General features: G+C 30.9%; 2 protein-coding genes, 1 non-coding gene and 1 pseudogene across 4 annotated transcripts; 2 read left to right on the top strand and 2 right to left on the bottom strand.

Moving 5' to 3' along the window:
* The first annotated feature begins 326 nt into the window (after positions 1-326).
* On the top strand, positions 327-1,663 carry LOC102662687 (vascular-related unknown protein 4). Its single transcript, XM_041008428.1, has 2 exons — positions 327-694; positions 1,217-1,663. Exons 1-2 carry the CDS (start codon positions 362-364, stop codon positions 1,355-1,357), a joined length of 474 nt encoding a protein of 157 aa, XP_040864362.1. The 5' UTR covers positions 327-361; the 3' UTR covers positions 1,358-1,663.
* A 4,158-nt stretch (positions 1,664-5,821) lies between these two features.
* TRNAG-CCC (transfer RNA glycine (anticodon CCC)) lies at positions 5,822-5,892 on the bottom strand. Its single transcript has one exon. It is a non-coding gene; the product is annotated as a tRNA-Gly (tRNA).
* A 2,992-nt stretch (positions 5,893-8,884) lies between these two features.
* Positions 8,885-16,806, top strand: LOC100806869 (protein disulfide-isomerase 5-4). 2 transcript variants are annotated; one of them, XM_003543250.5, is made up of 15 exons: positions 8,885-9,136; positions 10,093-10,183; positions 10,350-10,444; positions 11,021-11,078; positions 11,757-11,941; positions 12,086-12,143; positions 12,542-12,582; positions 12,730-12,804; positions 13,914-13,970; positions 14,516-14,582; positions 14,726-14,869; positions 15,153-15,374; positions 15,993-16,145; positions 16,234-16,311; positions 16,392-16,806. In XM_003543250.5, exons 1-15 carry the CDS (start codon positions 9,096-9,098, stop codon positions 16,467-16,469), a joined length of 1,443 nt encoding a protein of 480 aa, XP_003543298.1. In that variant the 5' UTR covers positions 8,885-9,095; the 3' UTR covers positions 16,470-16,806. The 2 variants fall into 2 exon arrangements, with proteins under 2 accessions (XP_003543298.1, XP_040864361.1); XM_041008427.1 differs by lacking the exon at positions 10,093-10,183 and having other exon boundaries at positions 8,899-9,136.
* Positions 16,807-16,936: 130 nt separating this feature from the next.
* On the bottom strand, positions 16,937-18,795 carry LOC100787250 (early nodulin-like protein 3; annotated as a pseudogene).
* Between the last annotated feature and the right edge of the window lie 1,045 nt (positions 18,796-19,840).

Genomic DNA, 19,840 nt, shown 5'->3' with positions numbered 1-19,840 from the left:
CCATAAAGAAAAAAATTGGCAAATCTCTTGGCACGTACCTATCTCTCTCACCACAAACGTCAAACACTCATACACACTATAAAATATAATGTGATGATGTTGAACCATTTTATAAATTTTCAAAACACTCAAATTTCCCACCCCTAGATTCCCAAGTCTTCATATATATATATATATATATATATATATATATATATATATATATATACATTTCTTCTTTGTTTATTACATATTAAATATATGCTTTCCGTGGGAGACTTGCTTCTTTAAAACTGGCCACCAAACCCCACTAATAATAATTTTCATCATTTGTTCATCTTATATTGTTTTGGCTTTCAGATAGAAAACTAAGGTGGCATCAATGAGTACCATAAGCAAAGCTTCTTCTTCCAAGAATATGACCAGTGAGTGTGATTCCTCCGAGGAGAGTGGTTGGACTAAGTACTTTGAGGATTTCTTTGTTGACAACCATAATATTGATGATGATCAGAATTATTGTTCTATGTCTTTCTCTGGTGTTGATAGTTATTCCACCTCCTTTGTCTTTGATGCTGCTATAAAAAAAATAACTGACAGCACACTAGATAAGGAATATGGTAACCAATCGAGTTTGAAGAAGAGAAAGAAGATCAAAACAGCTTTGGTTGATGATGCTTTGGAAGATACTGCAAGCTCTCCTATCAAAGGCTCCAAGGTTCATAATTTTTCTTCTTTTCTTTTTACATTATTGCCTTTGCTTTCAATTAGTGAAAGTTAAGTTGTATATATTAATTATACTTTTAATTCTATAATTTATGAATAACATTTTAGGCTTTTTCCAGTTAATTAATTCTATGTATCAGAACCAGTTATACAATTAATGCAAAACTCAATTTGATCTACTCAATAAAATGGGCCTTTTTCCAGCTAATTTGATCAACTCAATTTACATTGATAATATATAATTATTTTGTACCTTTTGGCTATTTGGAAGGGAATAGTAAATACATGAGAATTTTATGCTTAATTAATCAAAGAACATTTCCTTTCTAACGGAAATAGTTATCCTTCTTTCTTTTTCCTTATTACCTTTCCCTAGACTGATCGAAATGATGATGTACTCTTTAATTTCAGAAGCCTTGCTATATCCATATATGCATTTTGATTGTGGAACTGAATGAATGATTGAAGCATTTTTCTACTAACACAAAGATGTTTTTTTGATTTGTTTTTGTAGGAAAAAAGAAATACCTTGGGAGAAAGAGATGAAAGGAAAGAACTGAGTTTTAATGAGAAGGATAATGACGACCACACAGAACTGAAGAAGAAAGGCCGTTGCTTAGTTCCTTTTTCGATGATAGTGAAATATCTAGGTTGATTAATTAGTTCCAAGACAAAGCACCCCATATATGCATTTGGGAAATATCCACATTCAGAGAAAAAAAAAGAAGAAATTATATGTGATAGGTAATAGTGTAACAAGAAAATCAGAAAAATGATTAGTGATCTGAGGTGTTTGGGTGTTGAGGTGTTAAAAGAATATTACTCGTGCATTTCTCTCTAGTGTACTAAATAGATAATCTTCTTTGTTTTCTTAAGGCAAATGGATAATCATGCTAGACAGCTAGAGCATGTTGTATATAATGAATCAATCATTATTTTCAAATTTCAGTCTTCCCAGCAATTGAAAAAACATATGCAATTTGTATATATCAAGTCTTTTTTTTTTTTTTTTGGTTTCCGATGCCATGGCTGTGCATTAAATCTTTTACACTAGAATAACAGTAGTATATATATGGAACTTACTCAATCTGTTATGAAGCAAAGACTACGCATAAAAAATGGAAAGCATAATATGACTAATAGAAAGGTGCAAATAGTAAATGGCAATAAGCCAGATATGATAACTTAAGAGGTAATTTTATTATAAAAAAACTTAAATGTATTTTTATCCTAAATAAATATTCAATTTTTTATTTATTTTTTAACAAATTTTTTTCATTAAGTTCTTAATAAAATAATAATTTTATTTTTTATTCTTAATATTTTATTTTAATCCTTAATAAATTAATGAAATTTATATTTAATAAATAAGTGAATTTTATTTTAATCTCAATTAATTACAAATGAAAAAAAATCATGAAAAAAACATAGAATTTCTTAATTTATCTAGGATTAAAAAAAGTGTTATGCATAAAAAGTAAAATTGTTATTTTATTATATATTTAACACAAAATAAAAATTTATTAAAAAAATAAATGCAAAAATTAAATATTTATTAGAAATAAAAACATATTTAAGAAAAAAAATCAATCGTAAATGCATTTATCAATCATATATCCTTTCCGCACACTATTTGGTTTAAAAAAAATAGTTAAAACGTGACGATTATAAGTTAATAACGTGACAATTAAAATTACCTAAACAAATTGAATATTACAAATTAATTTTATTAATAAATTTTAAAGTAGAACAGAATTATACAAAAACTAACAATATTATCAATAAAATTTCAACTATAACAGTAATTAAAAATAAACGAACAATATTATAAATAAATTTTCAAGTATAACGGGAATTAAAAAAAAAATTACCCGGTTTGTAGATGCAGCTTCTATGTGTTGATGCCCAAAGCCACTCACTTTCCTCGTTTGACATCACCTTCAATTGCAACAGAGAAACAATGGGGAGTCACAAATGAGTTTGTACATTACGACTTTGTTGAATAAAGTTCCATCGGATACATGGTGATTCTGTCATCCTACGTGATAAAAATAATCTCTGTTGTGTAAATATTTTTTTTCCACATCATTTTTGTATATATATATATATATATATATATATATATATATATATATATATATATATATATATTAATCCTATTTTCGTCAAAAAAAAGCCTACGAATTTAATGAATTGATTGTCTTATTCTAAGTGCCTGCCGTCTTATACGAAATAGGGAACAGGAAAAAAAAAATCAATCATTTGTGCAGAAAGGATAAAAAACCAAATAATGAGCGTAACCACATTGCAACACAAACAAAATAAGAATTTGTTCTAAAAACGAAATTACAATTTTTTGCATAATTTCTGCTCTTCAATTAATATAACTAATATAAAGCTAATCATCACGTATACCACATGAAATTTCTTGCGAAACCTACATGGTATGCTGTATATCATTTTCATCGTGGTTGCGGGGTAGCTAAAAGCTTAAAATAGAAAGGAAAGTGTTGACATCGCTTTTTTATGATTAATTTCAAGCGTTCAGAAGTGATAGTTTTTTCTTTTTTGTTATCATTAAAACTTGTACTTTTATATTTTTAGTAAAATAATATATTTTGCAGAGACTAAGAACTCCAAGATTCAAATTATTACTAAAAGTAAAATGTATCTAAAATTGTAGTCAACATCTACTACAATTAACCAATTTAACGTTAGTAGACTTTGCAAAGATATAAATTGAGATTGCCATCAGATATTTAGCTAATATTCAGTACAACAATTGCAAGAGAAATTTTAAAAACAACAATGTTACGTTTGCAATTGCATCATTGCATGACTCCCTTTTCCCCTTCACAGTAATTTTGTGATCCTAGTCTTTTAGCTAATTAATTTTCTCCAATCATTAGTTATTAAAAAAAAGTCTTCCTCAACAAAATTTCCAACAATATTCTCCTCTTGACTATAACTCCTTCTGACATAATTGGAAGGAGACTGTATTTCCAACAAAATTAAGCCCTCACATGCAATGGGAGGTTGTATTTCTTCTGCTAAGGAAAAAAAAAACTTATTTTTAAAGTGACATCACGAAGTATAGAAGTCTTTTTTCTTTATTGACAGCAATTGTAAATTTTCACACATGCATACACCATTTTTTTTTATCAACTTGAAATAGATTGATATCGGTTGGATAGATTTTCCTGACTAAATTGATTAAGTTCATAAATTTAATAATTTAAAGAACGTCTAAATTATTTAAAATTTAATATACATAATTATAAATATAAGAATAAAATTAAAATATGCTCATAGTGTAAAATAAATACTCTGACATTCTATTATAAATTTTTGTGTATAATTAATAAGATTGCTAACTTCTGTTATAATTATTTTATAAATCCATATTAACTAATTTTAATTAATTGACAGTATAAAAATATTTACACTAATATTATATCTTTGTTTTTTTTAAAAGACGCTAATATTATATAAAAAATAAACTTTTATGAAAATATTGCAAGATTTAAGAATTAAATTTATTAAACCTATTTTGTAAAATGATATTGTTAAGGGGTCATTTACAATGTGTGCAAAATAAGCAGCTGTTATTATTAGGATTGCTGGTTCCTTAATTGGGTTTGACAAATTCTCAGCGAAATAAAACTGAGCTTATGCATTACAGAGGAAGAAGCACTGCCAGCACATTACACATATTGTGCATAAATTCTTCCCCCTATCGAGCATCTTAATTTATTTTTTCTAACCCTTATTATTATGCATTGAGGTTTATTTATTTTCTGAAGTGATAGCAATATCAAGTTGCTTACATAAAAAATGATCAATTTTCTAGCATTTCAATAAATTAATTCCTGGATTTTCTAGCTTAGCTAGGTTAACCAACGCCAACAACTCTATACTAATATTAAGAAATTACATATGGCCAGGATGTGGGGGAATATATATATATATATATATATATATATATATATATATATATATATATATATATATATATATAATCGATTATGAAAATAACTACCAACAAATTTGCACAAAGGGAGCCAGCTGCTCGATGGATCAGTAGGTATATAAGTACAATTTTTATGGTCTTTCCAAGTTCCAATAAAGCAAGGAAAAGAAAATACAAATGAGCATACTTTTTCTTGTTATGCATATCTAACTTTCTAAGGTGCAGGTAGCTAGTTTAGTATTTTTGAAAATGATTTGAGAGTTTTTAAGGAATATGCTGGAATCAATAAGAGTTTTTATAATTTTGAGAAAAGAAACTCTCTTGCATGGCCTTCATCCAGCCATGTCTTTTTCAGATAACTTATTTCCCCTATGGTTAAGTAAGTCTAAAAAGTCCTGTCTTTTCATAATAAAAAAAAATATTCTAGAGGGAATTGAAGCTAGCCTTCTTTATTGAGACACCCATATTAAAATTGTGCCACCATAGTAATAAACTTTCCAGGAATGGCAATGGATGGCTCTAGAGTCTATAATCATGTATCAATGTGAACACGAGAAGGTGTGTTACTCGATCGGTAGAAATTTCTTGTGTAGGAACCACAAGCCACAAAATCAATGCATGACATTCTGTTTGTCATTTAACAGAGTTTGGTTGCCATGAGGAAATTAAGAAGGTAGCCTTATGTGTTTTTTATAGAAGAAAAAAGTTTGTTTTTTTTTTTTTTAAATCTTAGACTCATTTTTAAATGTGTTAATCACTAATTTCTCTTTTTACTCTTATTTTAGTATGAAGTCTATTAATAATAAATTTAAGCATTCTCCTTACAAGTACATTATTCATTGAGGGACAAATCTTCCTTAGGGGACAAGATTCTTTTTAAAAATATATACATAATTATAAATCATCCCTATAATTTGAAACATAATTAAAAAATAATCAATTGTATTAGTATTACCTTTACTAATTTTAAATGAGTATTGTCTTCATAATTTAAAATTTCTGAAGCCATCACATTGCCTAATCTCTTAGATTACAGACTAGAAGGAAGTTCTGGTCCTGAGAGACGAGAGTATATGCAATAGGTTCGTTACTTTCAAGTAATGTATTTTTCTCTCTTAAAAAAAAGTTAATATATTTTTCTATACAATTTGCGCATCCAGGGAATCGAACCCTGGTCAGTACCGTGGGAGGGTACTATGATACCACTACACCAGATGCGCTTGTTGTTAATTTTGTAGCAGACTGTTATAAAGTTACATATGTATACTTAACGATAAAAAACATGGCTTCTTTTCGCTCCCAGCTGACGGCTGAATATTATATCCCTCACAAATTATAAATTTATATGGATATTATTAGATAATTTTTCTTGGGTATGTTAGATAAATTTTAACAATATATAAAAAAATTCTTATATTTTCATAAAAGATCTTAATGTGTTATTTTTACATTAATCTCGTGTTGATATTTTTAATCATTTCAGGAATTTTTTATTTTTACATTAGCCATGTGATTTAATTTTTATTCTTTTGATAGTTTTACTAACGTGTTATTTTTACATTAATCATGTGATTCAATAGAATAGTTTAATTAAACAAATGCATAAATAATATTTCAATATATACTCTGGTAGCAGCCCAAGTGAACTTGTTTAACTGGAATAATTAGCCCATTTATTAATTTCAGTTGAAGTGGAAAAGAAACTCGATGCATGAATAGAGGTAATTGCTTCATGTACCTCATATTTTGCTTCCTTGAACTCATAGGAAACTTTAAAGTAAGTAAATGGACAAATATGTCCTTCTTTGTCTATTTCACTTACTAAACACCCATTTCCCTGTGTTGAACCCCATCACCTGTTTCCCTCTCCATTGCTTTGAACCTAAGCACCTTTCCCTTTCCCTTATGTTGTCACACCTTTGAAGTAGGTTTTTGCTTCTTTTTTGACATTTGTTTGGCTTATGATTAGTGCTCGAAGAATGTAAGCCATAATAGATAGATAATCAGGTAACCTAATTATAGATTACCAAATCCGTAATGATTCTAACAAGATTTTAGATTGAGTAATCTGGAAAATCAAAATTCTAGATTACTCAATCTGGAACATTGATGGAAATGATACAAATCTAGTAATCCATAATTAAGTAAGCCTAATTTTGAATTGCTTAATTTGAAATACTTTTTTTTGGATTACCAAATTAGTAACAAAAAAAATTAACTTTGGTTTTTTTTAATTCCTTAAAGTTTTATTTTTTTTAATTATTAATATGTTAAATTACTCATTTGTGCATTAATTTTTTTTATTATTACAAAATTTAATATATATTAAATTTTGTAATAGTAAATATTTTTTATTTTAAAAAAAATATACGGATTAAATAATTTGTATGATTTATATCAAAATTAATTGTGATAAAATTTATTATTTAAATTTACATACGCATTAAATATACATTAGAAATTTTAGTGTTATGTATAGCAACATTATTTATTTTGTAACGTAATTGGTTCATTAGCTCAGTTGGTTAGAGCGCGTTGTACGAATAACCTGAAAGTCACAGGTTCTTCCGTAAGATCTTACGGAAGAACTTCTTTCGTAAAAGTTTAGAAGAATATCTTTTGTAACATTGTTACGAAATATGGTCTTTCGTAAGAATGTTACGCAAGGAGCTTCTTCCGTAAGATCTTACAGAAAAAGCGTGAAGGGTAAAATTGGAAAAAAGGGGAAATGCTAGGTGCACCAGCAATACTGCTGGTTACACCTAGCAACACCCTTCTGTGAACTCTCAACATAATTAGCCCATCTCTTAATTTAAATGATATTATTAGAAATTTATCATGCCTAATTGCCTTTGTATAGGGTTTTTTACGATTTTTTTAGGCAAATATTTTTATGATTTAAAAACTAGGCTATATGCAATTTTTTAACTCAAGAATAAAAGTCGCTAAAATCCAATAAAATACCCTGTTTTTACGTATATTATCCATTACACCCATGCCTTCCGTAAGACATGAATCATTTTTCATGAGAATGAATTTGTTATGATATAGTTGTGAAGAGAAGTGTTTGAGTGTTGTTCCAAGATGACAGTGGAAGAAAGGAGGTATCTACAAAAACACTTTAACATCCAAGTCATTATGAGAATGCAAAGTGTAACAATACAAAAATAATGTGTGTACTTAGTGCCATTGATTTTATGCTCCATATATATATATATATATATATGTGTGTAATTTCAATTAACATTATCTATAGAATCTCCTAAGATTGGTTGTATTGCAGTACCTTGAAACTTCCTTTGTTTTGCAGTGTCTCCAGACCTTTCTAACCAGACAATATGTGGCTTTCCAATTAGGAGTTAGTTTTCCTTTAGTGATGATTTTGATTCTGATGACAATCATTCTTGAGAAGAGATCATTACTCCATAACATCTTTCATAGGATTCTTTTATTATGTTGAAGGGAAGCTATTGTCTTGCAGCCATGGTTTGAATGTTGTTCATCATCCACATTTGATTTATTAGATCTAGCTCTTCCAGGATGATTTTGCTGTTGCTACTCTCCTTGAAATTCTCTAATCCAACATGGCTCATCAATTTTAACTGAGGGGATAAATCCTACCTCATATGTTAGTTTAAAAGAGAATTTGCATATAGCTAAATAGAATATCGTTCGATAGGCCGATATATCAAATATTGTTCAACTCCTTTTTATTTTATTTTATTAAGTGTATAGACATGGATGTGTGTAATCATATTAGTATATTTTCAGTTTTTTTAGAGGAAATACATTACCTTTTAATGCATTCCAACATCCTTAGAAATATTTTAACAAATCAAATACTATAGTTTTGTAACAAATTTCTCTTATAAATTAAGTTAGAATAATATATTAGTACATTTTATATATAAAGTATGAATACATTATTACTACTTGTACTCCTCAAATGGTTTTTATGAATATTTTTTAGGCAGTTGATAAAAAAGTATGAATATATTATTATAAAATTTAAGGGTTTAATAATATTTTTTATTGCAACCCTTAAACTATACGACATACATTATAATTTCTTATTGTTTATTTTCTTGCTTTTTTAGACAAAAAATTGGCTCTACAGATACAGAGATATAAAAAATTAAAAAAATATAATAGTAATAATAATAATAATAATAATATTGGCGCATAACCGAGTGAGAGTGACACCAGAGCGCGGAGTTTTAGTTAGTATTGAACGAAAAACTCACAACGGAAAAGCTAACAGTTGAAGAAAAGCTCCTTCTCCTTCTCCTTCTCCTCCTTCGATCTATTACCATCATTACACTCTCAATTCTCAAATCTCAACCCCTTTGGGCTTTGAGCTTTCTCAAAATTCTCCTTTCCTTTTCCATTTTTCACGTGAAATTCATTCCACTTTCTTGCAACCATGATTTCCTCAAGCAAAATCAAATCCGTCGATTTTTACAGGTTAGTATCTCCCTCTCATCACGCGTTTCTATGTTTTTCCCCCTTCCAAATTCGTGCATTTCACGCTTTTTGGATCAGCTTTGTTCTATCTATCAATGCCAATGCAGCGAATTGTATGTTTGCGTGCGAATCTTCAGTTGCAATGCCGGTGCTTCCGTCAATTTGATCACAATTTTTTTTTTACCGATTGCTTCAGATAATAATTACCGTCTCTGTTATTTGAACAGTCGTTCCTATATATGAGGCTTTCGTAGCCTGCGACTGTGTGTCTTGGTCTGTAATTCATTTCGCTTTGATGCTATTATGCATTTAATCGAGATTTTAAAAAATGGTCGCAGTCGCGGTTTCGTCGCATTCCTTGATATTGTGGAAAATTGCAAATAACTGCGGCCAATGTGGCCACAATTGCGGCCGTATTACGGTCGGACACTCCAGAGTCCAGAGACCTTGAAGTTGCAGCTGAAAACACTATCGTGGGCTGTCTTTTAAAACCTTGCGATTGGATTAAATGGTTTTGCATTTATTTTTATGTTCTGTGGAGAATGATTTGAGAGAAATGTGCAGCATAAGAGAGCAATGATGCGGTATTTACTATTTAATCAGTGTCTATATGCAAAAAATGATGGCAAAAAACGCACCTCTTAATAATAACTTTTTTATGTAAATCTTTGGCAACAAGAAATAAAGTGAAAACAAAATGATATTTTTGTAACTATTTATGAAAACTTGCCTTCCAAAAAAAACTATTTATGAAAACTTAAAACAAGAAATGAAAGCAAAATGTTTTCTGAAACCAAACAGGCAAGAATGGCATATGTTATTCTGAGGGAGAGTCGAATAAGGAATTAAATCACTCAAGTTTAAGGACTCAAAATATATAGGAGTGGATTTGTGAATGCATGTGACGTTATCCCTTTGCAAATAGATATGTGTTTACCTGTTTCTTCTGTCTACAGAAAAATCCCTAGAGATTTAACTGAGGCATCATTATCCGGAGCAGGGCTATCCATAGTAGCAGCTCTCGCCATGATATTTTTATTTGGAATGGTCTGTAGCTTTTACCACTAATATTTATGTTTATGGCATGTGAAGCCTTCATGCATGTGTTCTGGATTGATATTAGGTCTCATGCCTCAATTTGGTTTTGACAAATTTTATCTTAGATTTGGTTATCAAAATTCATATTGACTTATATCATGCAACTGTGTTGCAGGAGCTTAATAGTTATCTGTCTGTCACCACCTCTACACAAGTGATTGTTGACAAGAGTTCTGATGGGGACTATTTACGTATAGATTTTAATATCAGGTAGAAGGCTAAATAGGCATTTGATATCTTTGAATATGCAAAATATTGGTAGCTGCATGGTTTTCTCCACCTGGGCTTGGTATACAGCATAGAACTTGGGTTGCATAATATTTGTATACCATCACTTGTTATCAAGAATGTGCAACTCTCCATTAGAGAATCTAATTCTTAGGGGTTTGATAACTTGTTCATCAAAATATTGGTTAATTTGTTGAAGAAAATGGTTTGTAATTTGACTTCTTATTGGACAGAAATTATTTCCTTCAAGGAAGAGGTTAAAACTTTTCAATTTCTGGATCAATGATGTTCATATAGTGCACTTATTTCTTCCTTTCGAGCTCCTTTTCAAACTGGAATTTTATATATATATATATATATATATATATATATATATGTTTGATACATTGTGATGGTCTGTGAAATTGACATGAAATCCATGGTGATAATTTTGTTTGTTATGTCTCGTGATTTTTCTCAGAGTTTATATTCCTTGTTCAATTTAATATAATGGCTACTTATGAACTCTCCTTTTCTTTATTAATTGTTTCCTGCTGATGGCTCCAATTTATATTGTAGTTTTCCTGCCCTCTCCTGTGAGTTTGCAGCAGTTGATGTGAGTGATGTGCTGGGCACAGTAAGTTTCTATTATTCCATTTGATCATCTCTTGCAAAAATGATTTATGCTTCTGGTTTAAGAAATTTTACTTTAGTTTTTAATAAGTTAAATGTGTCATATTCCAAGTTGACCATAGTGTAGTTAAACTATCTTTAAGACAGAGCAAAAACCATTAATATCTCCTTTTATTTATTATTTCCATTTGGTTAATGTAATAAGGTCATAAAATGTTAGTTTGTTAGCTCTAATACCAATGTATCAATGAAAATATTCATTACAATTGAGTAACCAAGTATTAGCTAAAAATGAGGATACTATTCATTGAAGGCGCTTTTTATAATTTTGTGAACCCAGGCCTAAACAACCTGTAATTAACCACTAGAAAATGTTTTTTATTGGTTCTTCTAGAAATTCCATTTTTATTTTATAAAGATACCTTTAACCTTCAGAATATTTATTCATTGTTAGACTTTCAAAATTTTATATGCCATATTTGCCCGTTAAGTGTGAAGCCAGGGCACTGAAACATAAAAAGTACTTGACATAGATTTAGTGCTTCTTTTGGCACTATTCTTTATGTTCTAAATGAAATCCATCTTTTTATGAACCTTATTATTTCCTGTGCTATAATACATTTTTATCTTTGGTTTGTTGATATTTCATCCTTGTCCTTAATTTGTGACCTCTTGTTTTCAGAACAGGCTGAATCTAACAAAAACAGTTCGCAAGTTTTCTATTGATTCAAATTTAAGACCTACTGGTGCTGAATTCCATTCAGAACCAGCTGCTAACAGCATTAAGCATGATAATGAAGTAAATGAAGAATCTGTTGAAGGTTCTGTTGTACTCAAAACACAAAATTTTGATAAATATGCTCATCAGTAAGTGGGTTAATCATGTAATTCATTCATTTGTTGTTTTTTTGAGTTTCAGTTATTTGAGAGTTGAATAGTTTTTTTTCTTTTCTGTCTCAGACTGCACAATATTTTTGTATCATTAACCCATTTTGGATAACCTTTTTGCAGGTTTCCAATTACAGTTGTTAATTTTTATGCTCCTTGGTGTTACTGGAGTCAACGCTTGGTAATTATTTTATCTTCATTTCTTGTTTTCTCATCACTTCAACAAATAAGGTGTTCCTGATGTCTTTATTGTTGTCTATTATCAATAAATTTATATTCCTTAAGAAACAAGCGTTCCCTTAGGCAGAAACAATTCAGTAGGGGTAAAGGCTAATTTGAATGCTTAGTTCAATGCAACCTCATCAACAAATACACTTTAATAGTGACTAATCCCACTTCATGATGCAAAAGCTTTGAAATGATTTGGCAATCAAAGTGTGTAAGTGCTACATAGTGCAAATCATCTGCCATATAAGATGATTGATGAATTACTTAATCCTGGTTAAAGAAATCATGTAGAAGGTCTTCTGCTTAATGTTTGAAGGTTTTTATGTGACACTTCCATCTCTTTCCTTTCAGAAACCATCATGGGAGAAGGCAGCTAAAATTATTAAAGAGAGGTACTTTAATTTTTACTGTGCTTGTCTCATTCCTAGAAATTGCACTTTAGAAAGTTTACCGTGTCATCTCCTTTGTTTAATTGGTAATTATCTTAGCATCACTATACTAATTTGATGTCTTATTTGTACAATTGCATTTTTATGTAGATATGATCCGGAAATGGATGGTCGTATTATTTTGGGGAGGGTAGATTGCACTGAAGATGGAGACTTGTGCCGGAGGTTCCCCTTTTTTAAGAATTCAGTTTCTTACTTGTAGCTGATTTAGTTATCTCCTTGATCTTTCTGTTGTATTGTTTTTTTTGGGTGAATAACTTTCTGTTGTATTTATTTATAGACAATTTAAGTTTTTCTATCCTTTACAATTTTACTGAGTCATATATGGACTATCTTGAAAGTTTTTACCTTGGATGAAAGTACAGAGATAAGATAGTTATAAACACAATCATGCTGATGGATTGGTGAAAAAAAATTACTAGAGTTAAACTTTTTGGTGGAAAAAAAATTGGAAAGAAACAGGGGATAAGTTCCTTGTCACCCAGCATTTTGTTCTCCTAGAGTTTGAGTTTTGTGAATGTGGACAAAGTGCAACAAAATGATGTGTAGGGAATAGGGATTAGAAAAAGGACTTGATTTTCATTTTTACCATTAATAAAATGTGCTTTAATCAATTGGTCTCACACATCACTTATTAGTTAATACTTAGAGGCAATTAAAGCAAGAGAGTAGATTTTTCAAAATGGATGAAAAAAGAAAACAATGGGAGTATTTGAAATGTATTAAATATTAAACATTGAATTGAAATGAGATACATTTTGTATCTACCAACCACATATAGAGAGAGGAGATTGAGAGAAAAGAGACTGGATAATAATCTCTTAACTATTTGGATGTGTTGCATGTGTTTATATGATCATGAAACCTAGAGCACTAACCCTTATTTATACTAATCATAATCCTACTAAATAGGAAACCAGATAAAGGATAATCTAAGATATGATCAGGATTCAGGATAACAATGGATATTTTCATATATTCTAACAAAGATATTCATTCTTTTGTAATGTATTCTGTCATTGCATACAGGAGTTACATCCAGGAGGTTAGAATCATGTCAAAATCATGGATTATTACAAACAAATCTTATGATATAGGTTTATAGATATATGCATAACTTAATATGAAGATGGTGATGAGCTTTAACCATACTTATTAAATTATCTTAATTGAAAGTACATGTTCTTCATTGTAATTTGATATTTCCTTTTGTCATTTTTGCTAACTTTGCTACTTTTTTCCTGGGTTTTTTTGCTATTCATCTCAATATCCAGCCATCACATACAAGGGTATCCTTCAATTCGTATCTTTCGTAAAGGAAGTGATGTTAGGTAATAATACAAGATCTTTATTGACTTTTTTTCTTTCAGAATAGCTTTCGTCTGCTTTCCATTTTTGAGGTATTATATGCTTGTTTATTTGCTTAATTACATTACATTTTTCCATGGGAAGGCTATATAGGTTTTGTTCCTTCTAAAAATTATGGTAATGGTCCTCAAATCTTTTCTAGAATGGGAATAATGTTCAAAGGTCAATAGTAATGACAGAAGAATGGGAGGATGTAAGGATGCTAGTATTGGAATAGGTACATGAGCTTAATTTTGAAAGGAAGATCATATGGGAATTTTTGATGTGAGATGTCCTATGTAGTAGTAATGAAAGATAACTTGTAGCTGCTACCGTTATTTTTCCTCCTTGAACATCGCAGCAGTAAATCATTCTATCTGTGGTAATGTCAATTCAACGAAATCTGCATGATAACATCTAGATAGCTATTGTTTATGTACATCCAGAATATTGAACCTCTTTGGTCTGTGATTGGGTTTTTAAAGTTTTGGATTTCTGGTCATATCTAGTCATCTTTTTCCTATTTCAGAAGTAACCATGGACATCATGATCATGAGTCCTATTATGGAGATCGTGACACAGATAGCCTAGTCAAGGTACACATATATTTAGTTTAAATTATCATTATTTGAATCAAGTTTAACTTAAAAGGGTCTACTCAATGCTTTTAAATGTAATTGAACATCACTTTTTTACCATTAGAGTGAAACATGCCTGATATGAAGTATCCCCCCTGCAGACAATGGAGAATTTAGTTGCATCTCTCCCTTCAGAATCTCAGAAGTTACCTTTGGAGGATAAATCCGATGTTGCGAAAAATACAGAAAGACCAGCACCATCAACAGGAGGGTGTAGAATTGACGGATATGTGCGTGTCAAGAAGGTATACTCCTGTCTGGGTAAAATTAACCTTCTACTTTAATGTAGAAAAACTCCAGTGCTTTCTTGTTTTCAGTGAGGATGAACTAAGATTCAAGTTGCTCTGGAAATAATTGATACATTTGGTTCCTACCTTGTTTTTAAATTTTCTTTTGCTTTTAATAGAAGCTTTAGTTGTTAATGTTAAAATAAAAGAAATAAATTGAATAGGGGATATGACCTCATATTCTTTCTTTTTTTTTAAAAAAAAAATTATGCTGAAATATAAGCTATTTTGCTCTCTGCAGGTTCCTGGAAACTTGATCTTCTCAGCTAGATCCAATGCTCATTCCTTTGATGCTTCTCAAATGAACATGTCACATGTCATAAACCATTTATCTTTTGGAAGGAAAGTATCACCTAGGGTCATGAGTGATGTGAAGCGCTTGATACCTTACGTTGGTAGCAGCCATGACAGGCTGAATGGTCGATCATTTATCAATACACATGATTTAGGAGCAAATGTTACTGTAAGTTAATATAAAAACCTCTAGCTTAGTAACTTTTTTTTATGAGAATGTGACTTTTTATGGTTGGCTCAGCATGTTTAATTATTAATGGACAAATTATATTGACCTGCATATGCCATAGTAAGATGTAATAGATAGCAAGAATGCCCCGGGCCTGATGAAGTTCTATTCATTTTTGAGACTATAATACCTTTTTGTCCTCTATAAACCACATTCCAGCACCATTGTAGGATAAAGTGGGGCCTTCCCACTGCTCCTTCACTCATAATCTGGAAAATAATTTTGACACATTACAGAATGCTTCTAGACCTCTACAATAAAAATACAGAAATCAATAAAACTCGTTGTTACTTTTACCATTTAAAATGTGCGAACTTGTTGAACCTAATTATGTTTGGGTTATTATCTTGTATGCATCTGTAATCTCTGTTTGAAGCATCCAAAAGTATAACAAATGAAAAGAAACCAACATGGAGGTGGAGGCGATAAAACCATTTAGAAGCTCCTTCAACATAATAAATTATTCAACATGGAGGTGGGGGCGATAACTACAGAAAGACAAGCATCTCTGATGCTTGGAGATTTATTTACACATTTATCTGATATATGTGGCTGCAGATGGAGCATTACCTTCAGATAGTTAAAACAGAGGTGATAACTAGAAAGGATTATAAATTAGTTGAGGAGTATGAGTACACAGCGCACAGCAGTGTGGCACAGAGTTTACACATTCCTGTTGCTAAGTTCCATCTTGAGCTCTCCCCCATGCAGGTCTGCTTATGGAGATTATAGATTTGAATAAGTTTCTGCTTTTCCTTTTTAACATTTGGTTGGTTTACATGTTTATTTTTATGATCAGGTCTTAATAACGGAAAACCAGAAGTCCTTTTCTCACTTTATCACAAATGTCTGTGCTATTGTTGGAGGCATTTTCACGGTTTGTATCTCAGATATTGTGGTTCAGTGCTTGTAGTCTCCTCTATTTGTATGGTTGACGACTCATCTCTGTGGTTTCAGGTTGCTGGAATTATGGACGCGATTTTGCACAACACTATAAGACTAATGAAAAAAGTTGAGCTTGGCAAAAATTTTTGATAAGTAGTTGACAATTTATTATAGCATAGGACTTTTTTGATTTCGCTAGATCCAATTTAGCGAGGAGGCCTTTTGGCAGATTGTTATCAATAGATCCACCATAAAGTATAAAAATATTTTTTTTTTTAGTTTTTGATTCAGCAAAATGATCATTACATGGATTGGGAACTCCATAAATGCATCCTGTTTTTGCCTCCACTAATTTTTTGCACTTGGTTATGGTTGATAAAAAATGCTGCTGTGATATAGGATGATTAATGATTTTTTTTTTCTCTTGCTTTTGACTCCATTAATATATTATATAAACTTGGTTACTTGCATAAGAGGTGAGGGGAGAGCACCTCAGGTGGAGAATGAATAGGTAGCGAACATGACATCACAATTCACGCTCGGCAGCATATGCTTCAGTACGTAGGGAGCAATTGAGCAAAATTAAGTACCTTAATCTGCCATATTTACTGACTCTATTACAATTAAAAATGGTTTTATTTATTTCAAGTTCAACGTATGGAATATATTCTTACAAATTACAATCATCAAGTAAGAAGCACACAAAAGGGTGCATATATTGTCAGCTTATTTCTCAGTTTTCACAAGCAAATATCAAATAGCTAGCATACCAACTTTGGACCAAACGGCCAGTTCAATAATACTGAACTCAAAGTATAGGATTCCATAAAAAAAGAAATTGTGGAAAAAAGAAATATACTGAACCACTCATATATCATACACTCCACTCAAAGAAAAAACCAGAACTGAAGCAATGAATGCTCCAACAGAACCAGCAAAGTTGAACAAGATTGAAGAAGCATCATTATGAGGAGGAGAAGGTTGATCACTAACAGGAGCTGGAGTGGGGTTACTTGTTGCTGGAGAAGGAGCCTCTTGCTGAGGAGGTGCTGCCACTGGAGATGGTGGAGGTGGAACCTGTTGCTGAGAAGGTGCTGGTAATGGAGCTAATGACTGTGTCAAAAGGGAAGGAGAAGGAGCAGGAGACGAAGGAGAGGGAGGGCTTGTTTGGTTTGTGTTTTTGTTGTTCCTGTCTGCCAGCACAATCACCACAAGCTTCTCGTTTTTGAGACAGCTGTTTTTGTTTCCACTGATGAAGTTGTGAGGCCCTGATTGGTTGAGCTTGATGACTGTGTGGCCACCAGAGAATTTTTTACTATCCATCAGTGTTGCAACTGGCATAGTCTTGGCTCCTGACTTGAATCACTGAGTCTTGACCAGAAGGGTAATTGAACACTGCAATTGGCAAAAGTGTAAATTGAAATGTAACTCCACCTTTCTAATGAAGAACTGGAAATTTTTTTAATTCAAAATGATTGATTGTGTCATTTTACTTGGGGCAAAGTTTTAACATTCTAGTGTTGGCAAGTGTTAGGTACAACCCAATGTTTCGATCCTTTGGATTAGTGTAGCACTATGGTCCAAAATTTCTTAAACTTCCGACTAGGTAAAGCTATAAAGATGTTTTTTTATCCATAAAAGAGAGAGAATGAGAAAGAAATACTTTCTATTGAGTTAGTTTTTTTTTTTCTTTTTTTTTTTTCTGAATTGTCTCAAGAAAGAGCCTAAGACACCAATGGATTAATACTCATAAAGGGAATCAACTAACACGTTCTCTAATAATGACAGTAAAACTTTTATATTGTCAGTATCAAATACTATTTATTATTAAATGACAGTAAAACTTTTATATTGTCAGTATCAAATCAATGGTACACGCAAAAACTATATATGTTGTAACAAAATAATTAATTCCATAAATCTCTCTAAAAAATGTCATTTAATTAGTTTAGAACTAGTTAAAAGGGTCCCACTTTTTACCCTTGCCTATGACAAAAGTTAAAACCAATGGAGACATTCATACGGTTGGTAACTTGGGATCAAATAAGAACTTACCTAGAGAGTCTCCTACTTGAAATCGGCTCTTTTGTGCCCTTGATCGTAAGGGTTGGAATTGGGGTCACTTGGGACACCCCAACCCTTTTTGGCCTCCAACTACAAATTCATAGGCATCACCCTTATGCACCATCAGCAAGATACAGAACAAGCCCAAGGCATGGACTACTTCATTAGACCTTAACATGATGGTAGCCATTGGAGAGGAATATCAATGAGGAACTAAGAAAGGACAAGAGGGTATTGCAACCAAATGCTGGAAATGTTGAAGATACAGTGATGCATTAAACTAGACCATCATGGGTTTTTGTAGGCACCAGATGCATGGAAACTTTACGAACTGTGGCAGAGAAGCTTTTGAAACTTTTTCACATTCGCTCCTCTCTTTGGGTTACTTTGATTCTGGAGCAAAGCATAAGTTCTCTTTCCTTGTTAAGAGTAATTTCTTTGAATCTTTTACACATGAACGTGCGTCGGTTTATACTTTGCTTATAGGCATCTTATTTCTTTTGCACATACAAATTCAAGAAAAGCTGAGATCATCTTATTTCAATGTCAAAATTAATACTTTGTGCAAAAAAAAATGTCAAAATATATTACATTTTTTTTAGCAAAATTAATACTTTGGGTATCTAACATTATTCATTAATTTAATTTAGTCCTCCATTTTTTTTCTTCTAGTTTTGATCTTATAACTTTTAAACGTCTAACAGATCAGCCCCTTTTATTAGTTTTGTCAATAACTTGTCATTTGTTGGTATGTGGTTTCACCTTTCACGTCCACGGCCTTACTACCTTTGTTCTTAGGAGAACCACTTTTTCTTCCACACCTGAATCATCAAAATCTTCTATCATGAGTCACCTAAATGACAATCATCTGCTTCTACATTACACCATCGTTGCCAAACTTAACCTGAACTTGACTACTAATTTAAGCCTCAAACCAACTCTTCTTTTAAGGGACCAATAAAGTGACAAAATCTTTAGAAAATTAATATGATGCTTTAAATCTTTTATGGAAATAGTAGTGTGAGTAAAGTATTTAGAAAACTAAGTTGGTGAGATGCATTAAGTTACTAAATTGAGGGTTTACTATCAACATAATGTTAACCCAGGTGGAATGGATTCAGATTGTTTATTTTACCCAATATCCTGGGTTTGAATTTTGCAAATAAAAAATATATTATTGTGCTAAATTTTGTAGATAAAAAAAGAAAACTTGTTCGTGATGTGAGATTTTACTAATGATAGCAAGTTAGGTTATCTAATAATGAGTCTTAATCAATTGACAAAATCAATAAATATAGTTTCAATAAAACATGATAAAAAATACTAAAAGTTTATTTATATTTATATTTCAATGATTATTTCAATATATTATCTAATAATGAGTCTTAATCAATTGACAAAATCAATAAATATAGTTTCAATAAAACATGATAAAAAATACTAAAAGTTTATTTATA

This window comes from Glycine max, chromosome 13 (assembly GCF_000004515.6).
Source record: "Glycine max cultivar Williams 82 chromosome 13, Glycine_max_v4.0, whole genome shotgun sequence".
NCBI classification, from domain to species: Eukaryota; Viridiplantae; Streptophyta; class Magnoliopsida; order Fabales; family Fabaceae; genus Glycine; species Glycine max.
This window is presented reverse-complemented; position numbering and strand designations above follow the sequence as displayed.